General features: G+C 31.7%; 1 protein-coding gene across 1 annotated transcript in view; it reads right to left on the reverse strand.

The window, feature by feature from the left end:
- Positions 1-27,912, reverse strand: part of LOC132739038 (uncharacterized) — a gene marked incomplete at its 3' end in the record, with an annotated part of 59,664 nt that overhangs the window by 18,138 nt on the left and 13,614 nt on the right. The window contains exons 18-57 of the mRNA XM_060726686.1: positions 27,354-27,560; positions 27,024-27,066; positions 26,611-26,774; positions 25,978-26,139; positions 25,500-25,758; positions 25,028-25,191; positions 24,570-24,740; positions 24,059-24,311; positions 23,675-23,838; positions 23,232-23,384; positions 22,917-23,126; positions 22,458-22,500; positions 22,081-22,244; positions 21,423-21,596; positions 20,828-21,037; positions 19,981-20,023; positions 19,611-19,774; positions 18,856-19,029; positions 18,279-18,491; positions 17,133-17,175; positions 16,602-16,762; positions 16,145-16,315; positions 15,529-15,738; positions 15,166-15,208; positions 14,535-14,698; positions 14,078-14,242; positions 13,723-13,932; positions 13,511-13,553; positions 12,752-12,915; positions 12,120-12,260; positions 11,373-11,591; positions 10,803-10,845; positions 10,136-10,299; positions 8,298-8,471; positions 7,542-7,794; positions 6,900-7,060; positions 6,065-6,217; positions 5,314-5,508; positions 4,674-4,716; positions 326-489 (exon numbers count right to left, since the gene is read on the reverse strand). Coding sequence (XP_060582669.1) covers positions 326-489; positions 4,674-4,716; positions 5,314-5,508; positions 6,065-6,217; positions 6,900-7,060; positions 7,542-7,794; positions 8,298-8,471; positions 10,136-10,299; positions 10,803-10,845; positions 11,373-11,591; positions 12,120-12,260; positions 12,752-12,915; positions 13,511-13,553; positions 13,723-13,932; positions 14,078-14,242; positions 14,535-14,698; positions 15,166-15,208; positions 15,529-15,738; positions 16,145-16,315; positions 16,602-16,762; positions 17,133-17,175; positions 18,279-18,491; positions 18,856-19,029; positions 19,611-19,774; positions 19,981-20,023; positions 20,828-21,037; positions 21,423-21,596; positions 22,081-22,244; positions 22,458-22,500; positions 22,917-23,126; positions 23,232-23,384; positions 23,675-23,838; positions 24,059-24,311; positions 24,570-24,740; positions 25,028-25,191; positions 25,500-25,758; positions 25,978-26,139; positions 26,611-26,774; positions 27,024-27,066; positions 27,354-27,560 — 6,219 coding nt within the window. The remainder of the gene's footprint in view (positions 1-325; positions 490-4,673; positions 4,717-5,313; positions 5,509-6,064; positions 6,218-6,899; positions 7,061-7,541; positions 7,795-8,297; positions 8,472-10,135; positions 10,300-10,802; positions 10,846-11,372; positions 11,592-12,119; positions 12,261-12,751; positions 12,916-13,510; positions 13,554-13,722; positions 13,933-14,077; positions 14,243-14,534; positions 14,699-15,165; positions 15,209-15,528; positions 15,739-16,144; positions 16,316-16,601; positions 16,763-17,132; positions 17,176-18,278; positions 18,492-18,855; positions 19,030-19,610; positions 19,775-19,980; positions 20,024-20,827; positions 21,038-21,422; positions 21,597-22,080; positions 22,245-22,457; positions 22,501-22,916; positions 23,127-23,231; positions 23,385-23,674; positions 23,839-24,058; positions 24,312-24,569; positions 24,741-25,027; positions 25,192-25,499; positions 25,759-25,977; positions 26,140-26,610; positions 26,775-27,023; positions 27,067-27,353; positions 27,561-27,912) is intronic.

A 27,912-nucleotide genomic window follows, 5' to 3' on the forward strand; every position in this document is an offset into this window, starting at 1 on the left:
AACTAATTTTTTTCAATCGATGATATCCGGAGAAAAATAAATTCAAATCCATTTCGGAACAATTACATAATTAATGATCATTAGAAGTTTGAAAAATAGAAAAGATGTAGGAAATTTGCGGCAAATGAAAATTAAAAAATAAGAAATAACGGTCCGGTTTATGAATTTAGAAATAAATATCAAGGTTAATTATAAGGTTATTATTCCGTTCTGAATTTTCCGACGGATTTTTTTTCTGATTTCAGAAAGAGAAGGTTGATAATGGAGATAATTTTATTGAAACGATGTGTATGTTTTCAAGAAAAAGACTTAAATGTTTTCGTACCGTCATTCCTATAGTTTTTATTGATAGGGCAATCCTCGGATGAAAATTTCTGTTCTTTGAGAACTTCGACAACTTCCGTACATGGTTCATTGGATTCAAAACATTGACTGATATTGAGAGAAATAACGTGTGACTGACTCATCACCAGGTAGTCAACCATAAATCTGTTAAAGAAAGTGTATAGTTATGTACTTAAATATAATTATAATCTACCACTAAATTTTGTTGCATATAAATGTGCGTTACGCACGAATCCGACATTTGTATCCAGTTTAAAATACCGGAGCATTTTATTAACAAAAAAAATGTTGTAAATACGAAAGTTTCGAACGGAAATACTTTTTTTAATGAACGCAGTAAATGACCATTTTTTCAACCCGAAATGTGTTATTTGCGTGTATCTGGCTGTATGGTTATGTCTATGCGTTCTCCCCTGTTATCAATATTGTTCATGATACATTATCATTATAATTGCTGTTTTTATTTTATCATCACAGACACCTCTATCATCATATGTCATCATTATTATTGTCATTATCATTATCATTATCATTATCATTTATCATTATTATTATTATTATTATTATTATTATTATTATTATTATTATTATTATTATTATTATTATTATTCGTTGCGTAAAATTAAACTATTATAAAACGGTCATCAAACTACTTATGAATATAAAATATCATAACCTATACTAAAGTACTTAAATACAAGCAGTTTCCTTCAATAAACGCTTAAAGTGATCTAAGACCACGCCACTTCTTTAAGTTATACAGGATTAATATTTAAACATATCTGAACGGTAATTCTTTATTAAAACTGTCTTTAATCGCCTGAGGGTGTAAAATCATGCGGTGTGACGTAATGATTTATGACACGCAATTACAACGAGGTGAAATATCCGAGATAAGGCGAGATAACGCGCAGCATGGTCCCTAATTGATTGTGTAATGTGATGTAATATTTTATGATAGTCTCGGTGTAACACAAATAGACTGCAGTCCGCGTAGCTTAACGGAGGAAGAAAAATCAACAACGAAAGAAACAAACGATTATGACTATAGGACATACATATCACTGATTTGTCAAATTTCAAATTCTTTATTTCTCTCAGTGATACATGATACAAACATAAGGTATATAAACAATTAACATTTGTAAAAACGGCAATACATGCATGGCAAGTCATTTACAGAGAACAATCACAATACATAAAAAGATTAACCATCTGTTGTTTATTTTTTCTTCTTTCGTTCAGTAAAGAAGTGAATTATTCAGTGTAATGATTCTGCAGCATAATTAATATGTATATAAACAGCTGGTATTTAAATTATGTTTGACCACGTGTTGAAAATAACATAAAATGATGTCTATTTCACATAATCATCTTTTGACATCTGTCATGCATAATATCGGGCAAACGACAGTATTTGTTTTTATAAGAGATTTAAACTGATTGTAAAGTTTAATGTATCGAAATTTGTGTCGGCTGAATTTTAACACATTTTTTTGCGGGGGGTTTATTTATTACCTTATTTCACGGGCCCACAATCAGACACTATGTTGTTGCTTTTTTCCTTATCTTTTCATAAATCGAGAAGTTAATTTGACCACGGATTTATAATACAATTATTGTAATTAAGATACGTGATTTGACCCTACTGGCGTTATGACTTTATCTGAATAAACTAGAACTATCACTAAATGTGATTAATACCCCCACAAGTCTGCTTCGGAAATGAGGATGTTACTAGTAACAGAATACCTTGTAATAGAATTGAAACATAGAGTTATGGTTGTGGGCAATTAAAGATAATTGTGGTTCATGTATGTTGCATTTCCTTTCAATGTGGTTGGCCATTGATGAAGTTTAATTGAATTACTCTGTAATAAGTCCAGAAAGACAAAGAAAAAGAACAAAGGGCAATAACTCTATAAAATACTGAAGATAGAGTTATAGTTCTTGTGCACTGCACTTCCTCTTATTGTGCTTGACCATTGTATGAAGTTGTTTTTGAATTCCAACCAGTACGTTTTAAGTTATGCTCCGGACAAGAAAAAGTATCAAAGGGCAGTAACTCTGTATTTTGTCAAAATGGAGTTATGGCTCTTGTGCACTGCACTTCCTTTTAATGTCCTTGACAACTGTATGAAGTTGTACTGAATTCCAAACAGTAGTTTTCAAGTTATGCTCTGGACAAGGAAAAGTAACAAAGGGCAATAACTCTGTAATTAGTCAAGATGGAGTTATGGTTCTTGTGCACTGCACTTCCCCTTATTGTGCTTGACCATTGTATGAAGTTGTTTTGAATTCCAAACAGTAGTTTTCAAGTCATGCTCTGGACAAGGAAAAGTAACAAAGGGCAGTAACTCTGTAATTAGTCAAGATGGAGTTATGGTTCTTGTGCACTGCACTTCCTCTCAATGTGCTTGACCATTGTATGAAGTTATAATGAATTCCAACAATAAGTCTTCAAGTTATGGTCCGGACAAAAGAAAGCAATGAAAAATTAACAAAGGGCAATAACTCTGTAATTAGTCAAGATGGAGTTATGGTTCTTGTGCACTGCACTTCCCCTTATTGTGCTTGGCCATTGTATGAAGTTGTTTTGAATTCCAACCAGTAGTTTTAAAGTCATGCTCTGGACAAGGAAAAGAAACAAAGGGCAGTAACTCTGTAATAAGTCAAAATGGAGTTATGGTTCTTGTGCACTGCACTTCCTCTCAATGTGTTGGACCATTGTATGAAGTTATAATGAATTGCAACAATTAGTCTTCAAGTTATGGTCCGGACAAAAGAAAGCAATGGAAAAGTAATAAAGGGCAATAACTCTGTAATTACTTTAGATAGAGTTATGGTTCTTATGCACTGCACTTCCTCTCAATGTGCTTGACCATTGTATGTAGTTATATTTAATTCCAACCATTAGTCTTCAAATTATGGTCCGGACAAAAAAAAGAAGGCAATGGAAAAGCAACAAAGGGCAATAACTCTGTAATTACTTTAGATAGAGTTATGGTTCTTGTGCACTGCACTTTCCCTTATTGTGTTTGACAATTGTATGAAGTTGTTTTGAATTCCAACCAGTAGTTTTCAAGTTATGCCACGGACAAGGAAAAGTAACAAAGGGCAATAACTCTGTAATTAGTCAAGATAGAGTTATGTTTCTTACGCACTGCACTTCCTCTCAATGTGCTTGACCATTGTATGTAGTTATATTGAATTCCAAACATTAGTCTTCAAGTTATGCTCCGGACAAGGAAAATGCAACGGACAAAAAAAAAGCAATGGAAAAGCAACAAAGGGCAATAACTCTGTAATTACTTTAGATAGAGTTATGGTTCTAGTGCACTGCACTTCCCCTTATTGTGTTTGACTATTGTATGAAGTTGTTTTGAATTCCAACCAGTAGTTTTCAAGTTATGCCCCGGACAAGGAAAAGTAACCAAGGGCAATAACTCTGTAATTAGTCAAGATAGAGTTATGGTTCTTGTGCACTGCACTTCCTCTCAATGTGCTTGACCATTGTATGTAGTTATATTGAATTCCAACCATTAGTTTTCAAGTTATGCTCCGGACAAGGAAAATGCAACGGACGTCTGGACCGACCGACCGACCGACCGCCCGACCGACCAACCGACCGACCGACCGACCGACCGACCACCAAGTGACTCCTATATACCCCCCCAAACTTTGTTTTTGGGGGTATAAAATTGAAAGGGCGTGTTGTTGCTTGGAGCTTTTAACCCCTAAAATTACGTTGAAAGAATTTACATTTTAGTATGATTAATAATTTATAAGTTTAAAATTACATGTAAATAATTTGGAGGAGAGGAATTTAGAGACTGGTAGTTTTCTTTTTTTCATTACTTTTCTCTTAATCAGGGTCTTTCAAATAGAAAGAAAGAAAGTCTTAATACATATCATTTTATAAGCTTATATGAATGCTTGGCGGAAATGTTTCAATATTTTAAGATTATATTATAAAAATGCCATCTTTTTGTTTCTATTAAAATAAAAAAAATGTTTATTACATTGACAGAAGTTCAAGCAGATTATTTATTTATTTATTTATTTATTTATTTATTTATTTATTTATTTAATTATTTATTGAGCTCCAGCTATAATATCACTTCTTTTCTAATACCTTCTTTTAAGCGAGCTTTTATAGAATTGTCGAATTTTCGTTTAAGGTGTGAAAGGACTTGGTTCGATTCTCAGTCATGGATGACAGCCTTTCAGCTATTTTTATGAAACGGTCAATACATATTTAGTTAGAATATGATAAGCATTTAAATGTGTTCTTACGATCAAACAAAGTAATACATTTTAGTACTTACTTCACCTTTAACGCTGAATATAATGAAATCGTCATTTCTTTCCCTACAAATGAAATATGACATCAAATATATTTATTAATTTTATGTAAATGTTTTAAATGCATAAATAATAGTTTACTAAGCTACATTGTAGCTATTACTTTCTACATTTCAATCGATACGTAAATATTGGAAATGTGTATTATTTGTAGCAATTGATTCGTAGAAAATATGAAAGTATTAAAAAACAAGCGTCTATATTTAAAGCAGCAAGCCTCCAGATTCATGGTAATTTTCGTGAAAAAAAATGAAAATGAATGTTTAATATTGTGAAGTTACCAAACGGAAGCAATTTACACATTTTCAATGCCACTTACAACCCACGTAAATTGCCAAAAAAATGGTCAAAATATGCATTGATAGCCCGTACGGCGTTAGTAACGCAGTAGAAATAAAGTATTAAAGATGTAAATACTGAAAAATCAGTCATTAATAGCACAAAACATGTAAAATATTAATTGAATATTGAATCGTATTTACATTTCCTGAAACTTTAGTACATTTTTTCTCAAGTTTGAATTTATTGAAATATTTTGACTCATCTGGAGGCATGTAAAAACTTTACTAAAACTGAGTCGAACCATTATAAACAACTCCGTACCGTATTCAAAATCATAGAGTGACAATGTCCTGCTGAATGTCTCAATTGTGATATTTATCAAATGATTGCATCTGTCATAATCCAGCTCGTAGAAAATTCGCCGTTGTAAAGTGTCAGACTGTATGCAGCACGATATTCTCGAACACGTGTCAGATAAACTGCATTCTGGCGGGAAAGTCGGGACAGCGCCACAGACTGAGAATATATTCAAAAAGACATTTCAATGATCTTTAGAAATTCTGCTTCATGATATAAAAATGAGAAACATTTACTTAAGTACACATATGTTATGTTTTAACATAATGTTATGTTGTTATGTCACGTTTTAATATATTATGTTATGTTATGTAATGCTATGTTATGCAAATGTTTGTGCAAATAATATATTCGACTAGCTTACATAACATAAAAGTCGATGATGATGATATATCGATAATGACTATGATGCTGATGATAAAAATAAGAAATCTAATTCATCACAAAATGTTTGTGTAAATTACATATTAGACTAGCTTACATAATAATAAAAATGATGATGATGATGATGATGATGAAGATTATTATGATTAAGATAATAATTATAAAAAGTACGAGACTACTTATTCAGTACATAGTATGATAAAATGAGTAACAGAAGTTTTTCTTTTCATTGAATTTTCACATTAAAAATTTACAATTTTCATTTTATATTCATATTTATATTGCGTTTCGTTCCCTCTTCCTGTTGTTTTTTTCTTATTTGCAGTCATACCTTGAGATATATTGCTGTTTATTACTGCACACTCCGTTTCCATCATGTATGGGTAAACACCCAAATCTGTCATCAGTTCTATCTCTTCCACGTGATCAAGGGTGCCAAATATAGATATGTTTCTATCTTCCTTCCACTGGGTCAGTGAAAAATCTGAAATTAAGTAGATAAGCATGCAATATCTCTCCCGAACTCATAATTCTTTAATACAATGCAATTTACAAGGCGTTTTTTGGTCAAATTGTAATGAACAGTTAAAAGCATGTAATTAAATTAATTGTGTAAATAAATTAACTCCGGAATTAAGAACATAGAGTTTCCTAGCCATTTCAAGAGTATAAACTTTTAAAGGTACAACTTCAAAACTGGTTGACTAATATATTGTGAACGGGTTGTATTGTGAAACTTTAACTGTATACGTTTGTTTGTACAGGGGAAAAGCTTGAAAAAACAGCATTTGCGAGTTCAAGATTTAATACATTTTATTCGCTTGATATGCCTATCGACTCAAAAAATTTACCCCTAGACATAAGGCTATTAAACTGCATCTACCGGTTTCAACAGGGGGTTCTGCAGAATTATACATTAATCTTAGGCTACCAATTGTACCTGCCAGTGGTGGGTGAAGTTTAGCTATAAAGAATAAAAGTCTATCTAAAAAATTAGCTAGTGTCCTAAAAAGACTCGAGCCCGTCACCTCTCGATTCCCAAGCGCGCATCCTACCACTGCATCACAACTCCTTTGCTGCTTCTTAAGTATTTCGAAATCGAGAATATCAATTTCCGTTCACAAAAGTGCGTTCAAATTAGAAACCTTTTAATTTTTCGACCGTACCTTTATCTGTGTATCCGGGATTCATTTCACATATTGACTGTGGTAGAATGTCATTTCGGAGAATATCAATTTCGGTCTGACAGTTTTCTTGGTCCAAACAAATACTTAGGTTGACACTTGCAACATATACCCGTTGAATTGGAAGGTCTTTGATAAAAAAGCTGAAACAAAATTTGTATTGTATTCTTCCGTAACGTGTATTATATATTCAAAACTGTATATTTAATTTCATCCGATTTACTCGCCAACGATTTACTCGCCAATACGTTAACGTTGTAATATCTGGTAATAATTATATTTTGAATGAATATATGGTATTGAGTGGCATACTTGGTATCTACATATATTTTTCTTTTAAAAGTGTTAACATACCACGTTACCTAACGTTTATCTTTGGTAAAACTATGGAAATATTTATAATCGGTTCACTCAGTTGAATTCCTTCAAATTATTCAAAGAGCGAACACTTACCAAAAACTAATTAATATTATATGTTTAAGAAACATGACATGGAACATTGACAGTAATTTAGAGCAATGTCTATTATTGCTCAGCATAATTATTATTTAATGTTTTTATCATTTAATGTGTTAGTCATGCAATATGAATACCTTTCAATTTTATTAAAGGTAAATAACTTACTCCAGTCTAACAAAGCCATTCAAATAAAACTTGTTGTGTGCACCAAACTCAAACTTTGTCAAAGAGATATGCTTCAAAATGCGTTCAATTCCGATTGTTAATGTTTGACTGCAGGGATCCAGTTTAAATGTTATATCAAATGATCGTTGTATCATGTCAACATAGGAACAACACTGAAATCCGGAGCACGTACCATCCATAAAACATCTTGTGTGACCAGGTAACGTTTGAAAGCTAACATTGCTTCGACAATCTATAAAATAAAAGGGTTATATGTATATATTACTTATTCAAAAATGTTAGTAGCGTTCAAATGTACAAATATTACAATTTCTTCATCTAAGTCTGTTATATATTTATGAAACAGACTATACATTTCACGCCTTACAATCGCGCATGCGTACTATTTCACCACGTGATTTTTGTATCAGACGTTTTAGAATAAATTAATAAATTTTGTAGTATCAACAAATTGCATTTCTTATTCACTTATTCACAGTGATTTTTTTCTTTAAAAATACATAAAACGACAACAACAAACTCCACTACATGATGTTTATGTGATATTCAAACCAGTGCTCATTTAACAAAATGCAGCTGTAACTGTAAAGTGGAAGCAAAGTTTTCAAAAAACATTCGAACTGGAATGTAAAATGGTTCAGTACTCGCAAAACAGTCTTTATTTGCGCAACGATTGGTCTACAATAAACTTTTGAAAGAAAAACATTAAGCTTTGTTGCGAAAACATTTGGATACCTGATGTCCAGCCGACAGCAGATGTTGGTATATATGGAAGCGCCGTAGTGTCACATTGTGTAGTCTTCAAGTAAGGTTCGACGCCAATTTTTGACAAGTAAAATTCAACACCGGTTTCTGGGAGCTGCTTGCTGTCGTAATGAGATTTGTTTCTCCATTCATCATATTTGAAACCTTTAACAAAGCATTTAACTATCTTAAGAAAATTGCAATATATGACATTTTGTATTACAATATACATGACGGATGTGATCACCTTGACTGAGCGGTAAAGATCGCTGAATGCGAAAAACTTTCTGCCTTTTAAGTGATTTTCATATACAATTATCCTTATCATATTTTAAAGAATTAATTTGAAATATTGCGTACATCATTGGCTCGTAAATATTCGGTTTATTTCGTCTCTTTCCGTATCTTATACGAATTAGATAAGCGTTGATATGTCTTTGAGCAGGTACGTATATTAACATACGTACCTGCTTTGAGCGACAATGATTATCTTTTCATCTGAACGCTTTCAATATATCTACTAAATCTACTAAATGCGTACAAAAAGAAATTTGCCAAATACACATGCAATTGTGATGGGTGGAATTTAGAATCTTTGAAATATATAACATGAAAGAAGCTTAAGCCTATGAATTAACCGGGAAGTCAGCTAAAACTTTATTGAAAATCAAGGACTTGGTAAACAGCATTATTGTGTTCATTTTATTTTATTTTTTAAACTGTTCGTGTTTTACACGCCCTTCGGTGTTTCCATGCTACGTTTCCGTTTTGAGTCGGAAAAACTCGATAATTATTCCTATACGAAAGTTTTATAAATGATCCTTCGGAATACCTGGCCGATTATCAATAAGTTATACCGGAATTGTAGAAAAGTTGTAATTCATTGGACTTATAATCTTATTGACAAATTATGTCATATTTTTATTTTTTGGATTTTTTTCTTCTATTTTACCGCAAAAAATTAAGAAAAATGTCACAGAATATCGTTTGATTTTATGTCTGAGATTTCCTTCGAAATGGTTGCGCCCGTAGTCGACAAATGACACTGAAAAATTTATTGTATATATGTTTTAATATGAAATTAGGCACTGCATACGACGCGAAAGCTGTTTTGATTTAATTACAAGCATAAATTTTCAACATATAAAAACATGTAGATCTTTCAATGACTTAGTAAATTGTAAGTAAATGCACTCATTTAGTACCATTCTATCTATACAATGTATTATTGAATTGGTGGTGTTCAACCTATCAGCGAAGTGTTCCGAGTGATTCCGAATATCTTGTCCACCATCGTTAATCTCTAGTCAGAGTGGTTGTTTGAACATTATTTCTAACATGATTCATAAAAAAGGATTAAAATTTTTTTTGTTAATTATCGGTATTAATAATTATATTTGTTTTCTGGTTTTCTACATCATACTACTATATTTTTTTTTTTCAAAAGCGTCCTGCAATCTATACCTTAAATATATAACCCGTCTATAATGGCGGCGCCCTACTTACAAGGATTTTTCTCAAACTTTTTAGACTTTGATATGTTTATTTTATTTTAATGTGATTTCAAATTAACTTGTATACGTCACAAATGCAATCTAAGAGCGCTACAGCCCCGACGGGACTGCGGCTTCCCTCGGATTTTATGCGTAGTATCCTTGTTTTTATATCTGATTCAGTTTCCTTTTAAATTACAGGTGTTGTTTACAGCCCGGCAGACCAAAGCCCGGAACCGCGGTCTTTGACATCCGCGTATCAATGACATTTTCAATGTAATACATTTGAATCATTGACGACTTCATAAATGTAAATGAAAAATATAAGAAAATTACTTTCGTCCAAAAATCCTGCTGACCAATCACAAGGCAAGGCAGTTAGGTATTTCTCTCTAAGAATTTGAACTTCTGTACTGCAGGTCTCATTTTCGCCAAGACATATGCTTGCATTTAGATTTACACTGTATACCTGTGATTTAACTGGCTCCGATATTTCCAACCTGGAATATTTGATATTCGTTCATGCAATGTATCATTAAAAATGTTAATTGTTAATGAGACTACTTACCTAAAATAATATTTTTACAATGAACTATTTAGTCAATTAGTTTATCGAGTATCTAATTTCATTTCTGGTTATTTTTAATTTGGGAAATAATATTACTTTATTGTCTTGCGACGAATATTATTTGATTTTGTTAGCGTCCGTGGTCCTATGGTTACGGTAGCTGACTGTTGGTACAAATCCCAGGTGTCCGTTTACTCCCGAAAAAATGCATGGAGGTGCACTTGAGGCTTCTTCCTTCAATGATGCTGGAAAGTAGTATTCTAAGGGGCCGTTGTGACATAAATTCAAACACCCTCCTCCCCACCACCATCTCCAAAAAAATGATATGACGACTTATCATACTATAATAGTAAATGTATTATATTTCTCCCATTAAATGTTTATGATATAATTAGAATGTATTTAATTAATAGAAAAGTCAGTAAAATTACTTACTCAATCTTAATCACGCCATACAAACTAAAGGTTTGCATTTCGCCTGTAATTGAAAACAATTCATAGCGTAATGTATACATCTGTCCGAAAAACGCATGTTTATTGCATATACGTGTATGTATTCCAACTAATAACTCAGGCATTAAATTACGCATTAATACAAACAATATTATATTTCAGCGTATAAATTTTCAATGCGATGATCATTTTAATGTGACGCATGACGCTTTATAACACTCACCTTACGCTCTTTACACAGTTCATGATATCAAGGCGTACAATTCTACTATTGTATAAAAATTTATTTCAGCCATTACGGTTTCTTATACCTTTTCATACTTTTGCTCTAATCCGTATCTTTGACTGTGTAAAAGTTCGATCATCATGACAGTATCTAGTTAATCAATTTATTGATCAAGAAAAAACAGTCGTTTTACATTGTATGTAGTGTTATATCAAATATTGTCGAAATGGAAAACTAACAAAATAACCGCGGAGTACCACAAGAAAAACAAAACAACAACTTCGTAATGGCATGTTTGATTAAGCTTATTTTTAAATAACTCTTACCCCAAGTAAAATTTCTGAACGGAATTAAGTGTTTCAATTTTTCCAAGCCTACGATTATTTCTTCCCTACAGGCATCTATTTGAACCTCGATTTGAAAATTCACCGGTATTTCAGGAGATCTTAAACAGCAGAAAATACCGGAACAAAGTTCTGTCAGTGAGCATGTTGCTGGACCGTACACATGTAAATCATCAATATTTAAAGGGCAATGGGTGGAATCTGAAAAAAAATCAATATTATTTCAGATGTCGTGAAATAGAAACAATCAATGCAAATAATTTATAAAGTAAACATGATACAAATATACATGAATGTATCTCTTACAAATCCTTACAAAGCAGACTTATTGGAGAAATGAGGAATAGAAACAAAGGGAATGAATACTGCATTGGAATATCGAAGACGTCATAATCGAATAAATTCGTTTTTTTTTTCGATGTTAAGAGATTTAGGCATGCTATCCGAAATTCTTATCCTACCAATACATTGATTCGTTTGATTTAAGCTATACATGGTAAGGAAAACTGGCGTGACTCATTAATGAACGGCTTCTTAAATATATAGTCAATAACTCCTTTGACAATAAGTTCAACAATTTAATTTTAATTTTGACCTTATTAACAAAATTATGATGAAATGCACCCTCCCCGCCAAAAAGACATCTTACTCCACGTAAAAACAAGTAGAAAGTTTCTTTCAAGAACAAGAACATTTCTATATAATAATAATAATAATAATTAATAATACCTATTTTCGAGTCACTGTGCATTTTGCATTCGTTGGAGAGCATGAAAGGTGCAATTGCAACGTCTTCTAGCAGTTGAACAGCTTGGTATTCGTCAATGACACTGACATTGCCAGCATCCATCCATTTATCCAGCGAGAAATCTGAATAAAAAGGTGTATGTAAATATGATTACATAACTTATTGTGATGTTACATGTACATTGGAGATATATTGTCTTTAAGGTATTTGTGAGAACAGTTAGAACCTTAAAACATAAGCACATTGCATTAACGATCATTACATATGTCAAGACTTTGTATCAAAGCACTTAAAATGCGATTGTGTTGATGTTTATGTTATCATGGCTCTATACAGGCAATATAAGTTTGTTATTACATGATCTCCTCGAGCGCTCAAATAGTTAGTCTATCTTTGGTGCTACCGATAGTATTATTAAAAATTAAAGTTTTCGATCTTTAACATGTACTACATAGTATAAGATCTGCAAAAATTGGCAATTTCTGCGCGGACATTTTTTTTTTTTTTAGAAGTAAGTTATATTGTTCTAAACCATTTTGACGCTTTTGTGTGACAGAAAATGATGAATATACCGAACGGTATATGTATTGTTTGGAAACAAATGATACAATACCTGTGGCTATAAACCCGGAATTGACCTGACACGGCAATCGTGGTACGATCACATCGTCAAGGACGTTCACTGACATTGCAGCTGGTTTGTGTGCTTCCAATTGTACATCTACAGCTAAATCTAACATATATTTGTTCTTGTACTCTAGATTAACAACCATGAACCTGTGATTGTGATAACAAATGATTTGACAAAGCTTTGCATTTTTTTATTATCATATCAGCTACAAAGATTTACTAGGGAAGATATGAACCAGTATAAACTGTTGTAAACTTACGTATAATATAATATAATACTCGAGCCTTTAATATCGCAAACAATAGTGTGTTCCCGATCATATCATTTGTCTTTTAAGTACTGCATACTTATCTTTTTTTTTTCAGGAAAAATAAAAAGAAAACATCAGTTTACCGCAACCGTGCATATAATCAGTTACAAAGATTTCTTGACAGATTATATGACTCTGTATAAATGGTTGTTTGTATTTGTAACCAGGTCGCCATTTTTTATATTTTTTTAAAAAAAAAAACGTTTATATTGGGCCATATAACCTGCCAAGAATCTTATAACGAACTCATAATACAATAATTTTTCCTTTTTTAAAGAATAAAATTAAATATCTTCGTGAATTGAAAGCAGCCGTGTATATAAAAATATATATTAAACGTCACGATTATCCAATTTATCCAATGAAAAACAACGTTACAAACGACTAGTTGCATGGATTGGTATGCAAAGTAACAAATACAATTTCCTTACTGTAGCGCTATTAATCCATCCATGTCAAACACGATCTTTTTACCTACAAATAATAAAAAAACAAATTTGTGAGACACAGACATTTTAGGTGTATATTCCAATTGTGCTTAATTTTGTCAAAAATATAAATATACTGTATTTTTTATGTTGAAAAATCGATATTACAATTTAGAATACTTCAATTGTGTTGAATAAATAAAGCATGAAATTACCAAACTCGAAGACGGACAATTTCCTCTCCATCACCAAGTTTTCGATGCTAGCTGATATCTGATAATTACAGTCGTCCACTTGAAGAGAGAAGCTAAACTTTCGATTCAGCTCACCAACAAACACGCAGCAATTGACATTCAAACAAGATGAGTCAATCGAGCACTCTGCGTTGTTTGACAATGCAGGTAAGTTCACTTTCAAAGGGCACGCTAAAAGGCAGAAAAGAATTTTGATGTATTTTACATAAAATGCACGTTATGTTTTTATTAAAGCTCTTTTAAAATGATAAAATGAAAGTAGTTTCTTCAATTGTTGAAGGACAAGTAGATTAATCAAAAATTTCGTTTGACTTACCGTTGTTCCAGCCATCTTTAGGCCTTGCAGACGACAATGCACATTCAGTATCTTTAAGGTATTGACTTATTCCGAGGGTATTAGCAAGTACGTCAAATTGTGTCTGTGAAAGTGCAGAGCCTTTGTTAACACCATTCTCGAGTTTCCAAGTACCAAGAGAAAAGTCTGAAAGTGAGGAACAGAATAACATTTCAACGTTACTCTCATGTATTACGTTTATGGTTTAAGGGTGTGTAGCAGGTAAATTCTTCCCCGCTGAAGGATTATCATAATATTTGAAACCATTACTTTCCTTGTGCCCGATAGATGACGAATATATTCTATGAACAGAAATGTTTTCATAGTTCACGATATGTTATATTGAAGCTGAAATTTATTCATGAAAAGTAAATTTGTAATCATCATTATTATCAATCGCAATATTCATATGCAGAATACAGAAATAATTTGCACGTACTTGCATTATTGAATCCATTCAGCCAACTGCATTTTACTTTAGGCAAAAGAGCTCGTTTGAGAACAGGAATCATATATGAACAGTTTCCATGACTTTCAAAGCAAGCGCTTACGTTCATATCTACGACATATTTACGTCCACCGTGGAAGTTTTCAATCTTGAAACTAGATGAAAAATGGAGAAAACATTGACGTTAGATCAAACTATCATGCGTTCTACAACTTTCATAATCTGTAACCATAGCAATAATTGTAAATCTTTTAAGTTGTTCCAAGTCTAATAATTCGTAAAAATAAATACACATGTACTGTGTAATTGTATTCAATTTTCAAAAAAAAGTATTAAACACAAGTAGTCTACTTGACGCATGCAGTTATATTTATTTGATACCATTAAACTGCTGTGAAAATAAAAGTAGTTTTCATTTCTTTTCTTTTTCTCTCGATCTCTTAGAATGAAGCATGCAAATTGTATTAGCTATTGACATCATAGAAGTTGGTTGATGTCACCTTTAGAATTTTCTTAAAATTTTGTTATAAATTTCACAAAAAGTGTTTTAAACACTGTGTAAATTAAATATACAATAAGGAACAAAACTATCTGCTTTTACTCTAAAGTGTACAATACTTACTCTATCTTGTAGACTCCGTTCAAATAGAAACGATCCCACGAGCCTGCAATGTAAATTTGTATATGTCTCAGAAATAATACAAAAAAGCATTCGCTGGTAAAATAATTCTTATACTTTATTACTTTGTTTTTATGTTACCAATTATTGCGTTGCAGTTTGCCTTTAAATTGAAAATAATTCTAATATTTAATGAAAACATGAACGATTGCTGAAAACTTATCTCGGAAATTAATTTCTTGAGAAATATAGTGCGGTTACCTTTTAAGGCAGAGAAAACGATGTGTTTGTTTTCGACGCATGTTATTTGGTCGCTACTAAATCATGGAACAAATGAGAATGAAACAGTTACAGCTGTTGTCTTACCAAATTTGTAATCACTGATGTCCTTGACAGTGTTCATTTGTTCAATACCAACTGTTAATTGTTTTTCGCATCCGTCAACAGTGACATAAAACTGAACAGATGTTTTAATGATATCAACTTCAAGACAACAACGTATTGCTGTACACATGTCAGAAATATAGCATCCTATACCTGACGGCAGGGGTGTTAATGATAATTCTGATGGGCATTCTGAAAAAGATAAAGACTATGCTTGTAACGTCGTCTTTTATAAGAAATATCTGAAATGTTAGCTAATTTAGATAAATCTATGCTGGGTCAGCTGAGAAGCGAATTCTTTTCACTGGTTTAAGACTTCTTCTGAGATTGATTCCATGACTAATTAGTACATGTGTCAGATGCGACAACCTAATCATGTCCTGAATAGGGCCTAAGGGCCGAGAAGAAAATCAATATTGACAAAAGTAGAACCTCCCCTTTGAAACCAATTGAAAAGCAATAACAGTTTCAAATATTTCCAAAGCAAGACTTTACATTAAATTTAACCTCTCTCCAGCAACAACTAAACAATCTGTGTTTCTGCTGACAGGATTTCAAAAGGAAATTTGCAAATACCACGAAGACCAATGACATATACCGGTATTCCAGCCGTTATGTGATGGCGAGAAGGGCGGTTCAGAAAGATAGCAGTTATTGTCTTCTATATACGGCGCCACACCAAGTGTTTCAAGCAGTTGGTCTCGTTGTACATCTGTCACATCTCCTTTTGTGATTCCACGATCAACCAACCATTCGTTTAGAGAAAATGCTATAAAAAGATAGCAATAGATATTACAATTTTTATTGTACTATTCTCAATAAAATGCTTTTGGCTATGAAAGTTTAAAAAACTAGAGTTATAGCCGTACAAAATAGTTTTTGTGTTTAATTTCTAGACACATCTAAAAAAAAGATTCTTTAGCGCTTTTAAAATCAAGCGCTTTTAAAATCATACTACAATAATTCTGAAAATTAAATCCAAATCGTTGAAATAGTTTTGCTGAGATCAAGTCAAAATTGTTAAAATTACAACATTTTTTATGTAAATTACTAACATTGGTTTTTAAATCCCATATCCCAGGAGCATGGCAATTTCGGAAGTACTGTTCGATCAAAGATTGCATATGATTGTTCGCAACTGGCGTTCGTGAAACAAATGTTAAAATCTAAATCTACGACATAAACTCCCTTTGTTGTAAGATCATCAATGCGAAATCTGAAAATGAATAATGACACTTATCATAAATGATATAACTACTTCCTTTATTTGCGGCGTTTATCTGCTGTCATAACGTATCAATGTGGTGGGGAAAAAAACAAAGCAAAAACTGTTTCAAAATCTAATAAAATCTAAGTATCGACTGCTGTTCTTAAATATCCGTCTTAACAAAGGATAAAAGTGTTGAATATTCGTCTTTAGAAAATGTCCAATGAATGGATTAATGTATCGGGTGATAGTCCTTGATCCTTGTCTTACGAAAATAATAAAACAGGTAATGTTTCATCTTGAAACTAAGGGATTTTTACTTTGACTTTGATATTTATATACCGTTACACCATTAGTTGACATATATCCTTTAACTTACTTCAGCATGAAAACATCTTTGAGAACTATTCCTCGTTCTTTGCCTAAAAGTAAAATAATTTTGTTTGATCAAATATTATTATACAATCAAAGTATAATTACAAGCGTTTAAACAATCACTGCAGACCATTTTCCTATCATATTATTCGCAAAAAAGCTAGTATTATTTTTTTTATAGGGTTAATTTATCTTTATGTCATATGGCTCGTACAATTATATATGGTATATATTGGCATCTGCACTTTTATCAATAATTTCAATAAAACGATTTAAAATAGTGCTAATCTTATCAAATATTATATATAATAATATTTTCATTAATAAGTTATTATCACAATAATAGTGTTTGAAGAATTGTCTTTACGTTTGCAGTATACTTTTGCAAATGTATCCTACTGTGACCCAAATTCGGCGTTCTCCTAAATTCGGCGATGTTTTTCGTCATTTACGCGAGATTTCAGAGGTGTAGGTCAATCATGTTTATGTCCCACGGTCTATTTTTACAACTCAGTGATTTTCTGCGCTAAAGATTGAGATACGGCTGGTAAACAATAAAAATTGTATATGACATGGAGAAAATTGTGTGTTATACCTGATGCGATTTCAAGTTTATCTATACTTTCCTCTATTTGATTGATATTGTTGTTTAAAATAATTTAACAGCCGCCGTCTGTTATCTTACTATTTTTACTGCCGATCTAGGTCAACATACTACGTCACAATCCCGCCAAAATTAAAAAATTACTGCAACCAATCAGAATCGCCAATTTAGGTGACGTTTTCAGATCGTAGTAAGATTTTACATCAGCCATATGTGTTTATATTTGGCAACCGCTGAACGCTTACAATGTTAGAAATCAACTTCAAGTAACTTTAAAATAGTTGCAGTAAAATTATATCAAGTATAATTATAGATTACTGTAGTTAATTGAAAATGCCATTGACATTTGTTCTTATATCGCCGAATTTAGGTTACACCGGGATATTCTTTGAAACTATTGAAATATGTGTCCTTCTTATCCAACAGTATTGTCAATAAAAATGTCTTATAATATCAATAAATATTATTCAAATGCAAGGAAGTGCCTAAAACAAACAAATAAACATGCCAAAGTTGTTAAAACTGAAAATAAGAAATCATATTTACCGAATTCGTAGTCAAATAATCCCACTGAAAAAGTGAACTGTTCTATACCAACTTCTAGTAAGGCGTCACATGAATGGAGTCTAAGGTAAGCATGGATATTCCGATTGATAAGTGGAATGTAAACGCAGATGTCAGCAGCTGTGCAGTAGTAAGGTATATGACAAGACAGGTCGTTACTTATTGTCACTGGATTTTTTAATGTCAACGGGCAGTCTGGAAAAGATAATATCATATGTCTATAAATTTTAAGTTGCATCCAAGTTTATAATACGGCATGTTTGAAAAGAGCAATCATGACGTTTATATGATGTATAATAATATAATCACGAATTGACGGTTTGTTTAGATCAAAGCCAGTAATAATTTTGTGCAATAGCGTGAATTCTTATAACGACATGTAATATACGCTTAAATCGACAAGTAAAGACGGTGGTAAGCTATATAAACATCGAAGTGTGGCTAGCGTTATCCAAGCTTACAAGTATTTGTATCGTAACATATAACCTGTCAAAATTGTCAGTTTTTGACTTTCGACACTCGAAGAAATATTTTGGATAGTAATTTAGCTCATGTCTACCTGATGAACAACTGGATGAATTAGACAGATACGGTGCTGAATGTCTATCACATTCCTTATCGCCGAGATACATCGACAGTCCAATATCATTTGCAAGTATAGTAGCGATGTAAGATGGAAGAGTGCTCATGTCTGCAAAACCTCGTTCAGAAAACCAGTTCGCCAATGTGAAGTCTGAAAAAGATAAATTCACATTTTATCATGTCTGCAACTTGGTTTCGGCAGCATGGACGATAACGCAGCAACTAATATAACGTTTTGATAAAAAAAATTCTTACAAATCTAATCTACATACTGGTGACATTTTTGCTAGGAAAAACGCATTGCCGAGGAGTATGTGTTCATTTGACGATATACACTGATTGACTGACTGACTGACTGACTAATTGATTTATTGATTGCTTGATTGATTGAATTGATATTTTTAGTTATACCGAGGAAGTGAATGCCGTATGGCGATTTTTTCAGCTTTACTGGTGGAGAAAGACCTCAGGTTTTGTGCATTATTTCAGTCTTCGGTGGGATTCGAACCCAAAGTGGTCAGGAACAAGTTATTTACAATAAAAGACCGCATCAACAAGTTCATGGATGCCTCTTTGTGTGCCGATAAATAAACACTTAGTAAAGCTGTTAAAAACCGTACCATATCTGGATCAATTATATAAATTTTAATTCAAGAGGAATTGTTGCGCACAAATTAAATGACCTGACGTGTTTATTTCATAACACGCTGCATAAACAACATTTTAACTTACTTTGTATTGAATTTGCACTATCCCAGTCACATATCTTTTTCGGCAAAACGGTGGATTTAAATATTTGACTTTCAACCTGACAAGATGATGATGATTCGAAACAAACGCTGAGCTTCAGATCGACGATATAGATGTTAGACCAGAACAGATCTTTTATCGAGAAGCTGCAAATGATGGCATTAAATTATTTTAAATGAAAATGATGATTAACTATTTAGTTAATATTCATTTAACATACAAACAGATTTTATTGTAAAATATTAATATATGTAAATATTGTTCAGTATATTATCCTATAAAATGTTCAACAAGCATATTAAATGAAATATGTTATATTACTTGTGAAAGAAAGAAATTTGTATGAACTTACTCCAAACAAATAACTCCATATAAGCAGAAACGTGACTGAGATCCTAAAAGAAACACAAGAATATATTAACTGGCACGCATGGTGAAAATCTCATATACAAAAAATATATGTAGCTCACTCATTGTAGCAACTACTTATTAATCTCTAATGGCGAAGCCGTTTGTTATATGTGGACTGTACATGACTGTACGTGTATAAAACCATTTCTTAATTTTCTATACAAAAAAGTTTCTAAAAAATAATTAAAAATAAAAGGTTTGTTGACGTTTAAACGTTGATTCTACTAAATGAAAATGATACTAAATCTAGATGACTGTTAGCGCCACTAAAGTTTTTTTTTAAATGTGTAAGAAATAATAATAAAGACAGATTAAGTTACAAGTAAAATAATCAATAAAGATAGTAGTCTCTACCTAGAAAAATCAATTGTAAGCAAGTTGCTTGGGTATAAACAACTATGAAAAGGCGTGTAAAAGGCACGTTTCGACTCAAAAATGCTATCATCTTTTTTATCTTTAGCTTGTAATTTTGGGTGTCATGTTCCAAGTGTGGAAACAGTATTCATTGGCCATTTACGAGCTGGGCAATCTTTTCGAGTTTTAACCAGTAGCAGTGTTATACTGATTTAGTATCATGTACGGAAAACAAAAAACCACCTTGACTACATTTTGACAAGGTACCTCACGTTCACCGCTGCTTTCTAAATATGATAAGCATACTACATACAGTAAATAGATATTGATAACATTATAAAATACTGTTCATATGAAAAGTGGTGCTATTTTTTTCTAGGGCTCAATCAGCAATGTGTTTTTAATGTAATTTGTACAAGTCTTTCAATACGTACCAGGAACGTAATCATCGAGAGAAATATCAAAATGCAGCCTTTCGATGCTCAATTCTAACGTGTTTGTACAAGGGTCTAGGTTGAACTTCACGTTAAAAGATCTTTCCAGCAAATAAATATCCACACAACAATCAACGGCAGAACATGATTCTTGGAGGTTACATGACAGTATGTTTTCTAGAGGACTTACGTTAACACCAAGTGAACAATCTGTACAAACGGAAGAAAAATGGTTTTAGAATAATATATTCAACTGGCTTTTTCAAAGCAGCATATCTACTGATATATTAAAAAAAACAAATTGATATGATCATAAGCACATTTTATCAAGTATTTTGCATAAAACTGAAATCGCTTTGACTTTGAATATCGATACATTCTTAAACTCTCCAATTGAACATATTGCTTCTACATTACGATTTCAAAACATTGTTCACTTAATTATAATGTCTACAATCATAAACGTAATATTTTGAGAGTTTCACGAGTTTAGATCCTGAATGACTAAATATATAACACATGACAAATACCATTCACAAGTTTGCTATTTATTTACTAATTCTTAATCTCATCTGCAATCGACGGTACTATATACCTTTCTTCCAACCATAAGCCGACGGTGTATATGTTGGGGATTTCCTTATACACTGCGTTTCATTAAGGTACCCGATAATTCCTAGGACTTCAAGCAGTTCGGATGTGACGTCATCGCCGAGGTAACTTTTAAGTGGATATCCCTTTGTTGCGAGCCAAGAGGAAAGTGAAAAATCTGAAGAAAAAAATATTTTTTACCTTGTTAATGCAAATACCAGGCATTGGAACACTTATGGTGTTGCAAATAGGAGTCATGTGTAAATACTAAGTTGGTGCAAACTAGGGGCATAGAGATATTAGGTTGATTCCATTCCATATACTAACCTTTATCTATAAAATTGTCTGGATACATATTCCGCGTAAAATGTTTATAAATGTATTTAAGATTGTAAATTTTGAAGGTGAAATTGCAAATTTGAAATTACCATTATTCAAAGTAATTAATCATTCAAACGTTATAGTATTTATGATACTACGATTTCTGAATATGTGTTTTGATTTGTTACTGCATTTGAATAATTTTAAATTGTTCAATATTGTGATTTTCAGATTTAAACGTTTTTTGTTTAACCTTATTATTCTTAAATGAATATTTAAAGCAATAATTGAAAAATCATTGATAATAGCCATGTTAAAAAATTACATTCTTAAAGACTTACTCTGCATAACAAATCCTGGATCAAGGTCACATGGCATTTTTGTGATAAGAGTATTATTAAGGACCGTAGCAATTGATTCACATTTGTCGCTAGATTCCAAACAAACAGCCATTTGGACATTTAAAAGGTACATTCCTGACACACGTAGATCATCAACGGAATATCTGTAAAAAAGGACCATGTTTTAGTATTTGAATATATCGCATGTGGAATTGCATGCATTCAAACAAATTGAGCGTGCTGAAGATTTATTTTAAACAACGTTTTATTTTTAAATTAAATGATTTCAAATTAAAATGATCAAAACTCAAAATATACGGTAAGCATTGTTTGCTTACACTGTTATATTTGTCATGATTATTCTCGTTAATATTTACCTCATTCTAATAACTCCAAACAAATCGAATTGATTCTCTTTCCCTGAAATGTATTTAAAATAAGGGTGTCAAAACAGAAATCTATTATAAATACAACAGAAAATGAAACAATAAACTTCCGTTGATAATAGTCCATTTCCATATCTTTTTTCTCTCTGTAAAAAGCAAATGAATGATTTCCATATCTATACATGAAATGAATGTATGATATGTTTTGAACAAAGAATGAATACTGATGATAAAATTATACATTGATTAATCTCAGTTGAAATCATGTTGCTCCCATTACTTCTACATAACATTTCATAAACAGTTTAATCTTGACTGAATATAGCTGATAAAGTTATTCGTTAATGAAACTAAACAATCTCCTTAACAACTATGTTGTTCTTATTAATTATACATAACATCTCAGTTAACAGTTAAATCTTTTATTTACTTCATTTTTATTAAGCTTACCCCAATCATAATCTAGCAGTGATATTTCAAACGTAAGTTTCTCTATAGCAACTGTCAATGTCATTTTACATTGGTCTACTTGCAGACTCATTGCAAAATTACGCTGAAGAAGTGCGGAGTGCATACAGCAGTCAATGGCATTGCATGTCTTTCCGAGTGTACAGAAAATGTTATCCTGTAGTTTAGGTAAATGAACATCAAGCGGGCATTCTGAAAATAAAAATACAATTTAAGAATACGTTACGAAAACACTATTTATATTATTAGTTCTTACTGTTTGATCAACATTGGTTTTAAACAAACTTTCACTTTTACCTTTGTTCCAACTTGTATTTGTATGTATTTTACAAACGTCTTCTTTTAGGTACGTAGATATGCCTAGTTCCTCGTATAACATAGACATAGGCAAAGCCTCGACATGCTCTGCAACAAGACCTTTGTCTGCTAGCCATTTCTTCATCGAGAAATCTACAATAAAATATAAAATGATTATTTACATGACTTTGTTTTAAAACGAAAACATTTAATTGTTTGTCATTCCGTTAGCTTAAGGCAAATTTTCTTGAAGCAACTTTCTACATAAAGCTGTTAAAAGTGTCAAAAACATTTTTTCAACGAATTTTTTGTACTGTTTCTTTCTGAGTTATTAACTTTTTTTCTGAATCAGTATTCTTAACACATTTTGTAACTTATCAATTTTGTTCTTATTCTTTATTTTGTAAAAATGATCATCTACTATGTTTTGCACGATAAAGTACCTTTGATTTTGTATCCGGTACTCATGTCACAAACAGGCTTCCTTAGTTTGGTATTTTTCAGAATATGTATAATCTCCGAACAAGTTTTCTTTGCATAGTAACATATTTCTATGTCCAAAGTCATCAGAAGAACACCTTCATTTCTCAAGTCTTCAATCAGAAAGCTGCAAAACAAACAACAAAACAATTCAAATTATCTTTAATCTTGTATAAACCATGACACCAATACAGTAGCATTAATAAGTTTTATTTAAGATCGAATCTGATTTCATATTTTATATTCTACAGTATTCATTTATATTTGATAAAAGTTTTTCTTTCTATATCAATAATTGTTTTCACTTTCTTTCAACATCAGAAATTGTGCTATTCAAATAGTTTTACCGAAGTTTGAACACTCCTTGTAAGCTGACGGTTTTCTCTATTCCAAAGTCAAAGTCATTTAAATCCAAATTATACTTCATCTTTTCTATTCCAATTTCAAGGCGATTCAGGCAAGTGTGGAAGAAAATATATGTATTTAGTTTTCTTTTGAGAAGGCCAACTTCCGAACAACATTCAATGCCTGTACAAAATGTTGGGACTCGGCACTTTGTGGAATCCAATAGTTTAGGCAGATCAATTGCATAAGGGCATTCTGTAATATATAAATTATTTTGAACGTAATAATAGCAGCGTTTGTATTGAATGGTACAAATGTACATTGTATTTTCAAAGAGATATACTTAATTTATAATTTGAAAAGTATCTAAATTGAAAATCATTACCATCGCTCTGTTGTTTTTGTTCATTTTAGTTCATGTTAAACCTTGTTGTAGTAATGTTTGAACAATATAGATGACCTTTTTTCAAAGGAGACTACATAGAGATAAATATATGTATAATCAAGTGTTACCGTTTGCCCATCCTAAGTTGGAAACGTTTAATGAGCTGTTGGTAAAGAGGCATGGTTCTCCGATATATGGTGACAGATTAAGGTCGTTGTACAGTATATGTGTGTATTTTTCTGTCAAGTCCTGGCCTTGAGAAAGTCCCTGTGCTTTATACCATATATCCAAATCAAAGTCTGCAATAGATAATTTTTTAAGTACTGATCTTTCATTTATCATAAAAATTATCAACAATGAGCAGTGGAGCTCATCCGACAGCAAGGTAACTTAAATATGTTTGAAATAGTATTTTTCTACAATTATAAGAAGAGACATTATCGTACAACTTAATGCAAAATGCTACAATAAGAGTAGATGATTTATAAAAGAAAAATTAAAAAGAAAGGCATTTCATTGCCAAATAGATTTCTTTCCGATAAAAATTACGAAACACTGAAATAGAATTAGTTGCATTAGGACTTACTTGGGTCAATGAAGTCAGCATCCCAGTCACAATTGAGCTTTGGAAGAACAGCGTTTTTAAGGACTTGGACGTTTGTTTGACAGGCAGCATTGGCTTCTAGGCAAACGCTTAGGTTCATGTTAACAATATACTTTCCTTCTCCTCCAAGATTATACACAGACACACTATTTAAGGGAAAAGAATAGCATTTATACAAAATCAAATTTTTACTTTCTTGTTGATGTGAAGATTGAATTTAAATAAAAACTCACATTGCAGAGATACAATATCGTAAATTATGATGTTATTATACATATTGTATTTGCAGCTGGGTACATGTCTAATTAAATAAGTACGGTTCTTAATAATTTATGATGAACTCTTTCGTTAAATAAATAGATAGATAAATATGCTTATTCAACGATTCTCATACAGGAATCAGCTAAAATATAGGATTATATCTAAATGAAAAATAAAATCATTTCAAGTTTACCTCATTCGAATGACTCCGTATAACCATAGATGTTCTGTCTGACCCCATGTGTAATTAAACAGTTGTTTTGAATGTTTAAACTTTTCAATTTCAAATGTTATTTGATGTGCGCAAGGGTCAACATTTAACAGAGTTTGGAATGTTTTATTCACTGTTTCTACTTCAACACAGCATTCGACATCGGTGCAGCTCTGGCCAACAGTGCAATGCACGTTGTTTGGCAAATTCTGTAGGCCGGTAGCAAGACTTCTAGGGCAATCTGAATTAGGATATATAGGCAGATTGAAGAGAAAATAGAGATCTTAGATTTGCCTTTTTTGGTCGAAAATGTGTCAAATATTCGCAAATAACTATTGATTTATAGAATGACAGTAGTTGAGGTTCTATAAATACTTAAGTTGAGCATAATGATTAAAAACTATTAGATTAGATTGGAAACTGACAGATATTAGGCTCATATAGAAAAATGTTTTCTAACCAATGGTCCATGAAGTATTTCTTGACACATTTCCTTGGCACGATGCTTCGTTAAGGAAGGGAGAAAGGTTTAGTGAATCCAACAACTTTGAGGAGTAATATGAATCCAAAGGCTTGCCGGCTGTTAAACCCTCGTGTGATATCCATTTTTGCAAAGAGAAATCTAAAAGCAAAATAATGAACAATAGAAAATATGTGCATTTAAGTTAGGGATGAATCTTTGTTATCAATTGCATACCATTTAAAAGCATTTCACTTTTTATTTTGAACGTCAAATGCACCGTTAATGTCTTTCGATGTTATCTGCTTCCTTATTATTTGTCCTTTGTTCATATTTGACTTAAAAGTTAATGATTTCATACTGTTATGTTGAATTGTTTCATATCACATATAAAAACATACTGTTAACACATCAAAAGTGTGAAATGATAGGCATATTAGGGATATGGTTTCATAATTATACTGTGTCATTCGTTCTTGCTGGGTTTCCTTCAGTAAAATATTTCCGTCTTAAAACAATTTCACAAGCGCGTTAATGTTCATCAGAATACGACGCATACCTTTCTGTCCAATTGTATTATTTTTGAAAAACTTACGCAATGTTGATCACCTTGTATAAAATGTAGATGATTACCTTTGATGACATAATCCCGATTCCATTTACATGACTGTTTAGGAAAGAGGACTCTATCAAGAATGGTCGTCTGTATGTCACATGATGAGGACGATTCAAAGCAGACAGCCAGTTGTGCACTCGACATAATCTTCTTTTCATTTTGAAGGTCGAAGAAGGAAAAGCTAATCATAGAAAAACAAATATTATTAAGTTTGTTATTTCAAAAATATTATCAAATATGTGTAGCAACATGCTGAATATGGTAACAGCAATTCGATTATTGATATTTTATATTTTACTATGATTTAATACATATGCTGACAAATGTGTTGTAAAGTATACAGCATTTTCTGTAGAATTATTTTGGATGACAAATTGTGTTGTTAGATTATATAAAATAAAATGATATTTGACAAAATAGTGTAACTCACTCAAAACGAACAATGCCTCCAAAGTTTAATCTTTTTGTCTGTCCTGTTAGAAGAAAAATGTTTGTTTAATCAAAGCCAAAATATCAACATTTTGTTAAGTATTTATACCAATTAATTGACTGGTATGTATAATTTTATTCACAATGATATATACAATTCTCATTACATTTGCTATTATATCAAATTTAGTAAATAATTCTCTAGTGACATGTATCTTAAATAATAATTAACTTCAAACAAAATATACGTTTCATTTTCTATCTAAGGCAATCTGTTTTAAGAAATTATATTATTTTGAAATATATATACAGTAATTATATAAAAACATACCCCATAAAAAGTCGAATATAGATCTTCTCAACTGTAGTTTTTCAACATTTACTTCCACTGTTGACTTACAGACATCGATGTCATATTGAAATTGGATATTTCTGTTGATTGCATTCACAAACACACAACATTCTAGCTTCGAGCATGCACTATTCAGAGTACATGACATACTTGACGGCAAAGCTTTGGTACTTGTATACGGACAACCTTTAAATGAAACAATACAATGCTATTAATTTCAAATACTTGTATTTTTCAGAAGGAGGACTGTAAGTAGAATTGATTGTATCCATTTCTAAGAACAGACTGTGCAAAACACGATTTGAATATTGAAAAAAAAATTCTTTCTTTTCGTAAACAGCCAGATTAACGGTCCATTTTCAACATCGAAATATTCGTGTTGCAATTGAAAATATTTACACATAGTTACGAAAAACAACTTTCTATGATGCATTCTACATATTCTAGTATCAATCAAAAGTTTTCAGCAGTTCTCTTAAAGCATACGATATTTATTACGAAACATTAAACCGTTAGGGTTTTTTGTCATTCAAATGGA

Source organism: Ruditapes philippinarum, unplaced genomic scaffold (genome assembly GCF_026571515.1).
Source record: "Ruditapes philippinarum isolate M1 unplaced genomic scaffold, ASM2657151v2 ctg10182_1_1_1_1, whole genome shotgun sequence".
In the NCBI taxonomy this organism is placed as follows: Eukaryota; Metazoa; Mollusca; class Bivalvia; order Venerida; family Veneridae; genus Ruditapes; species Ruditapes philippinarum.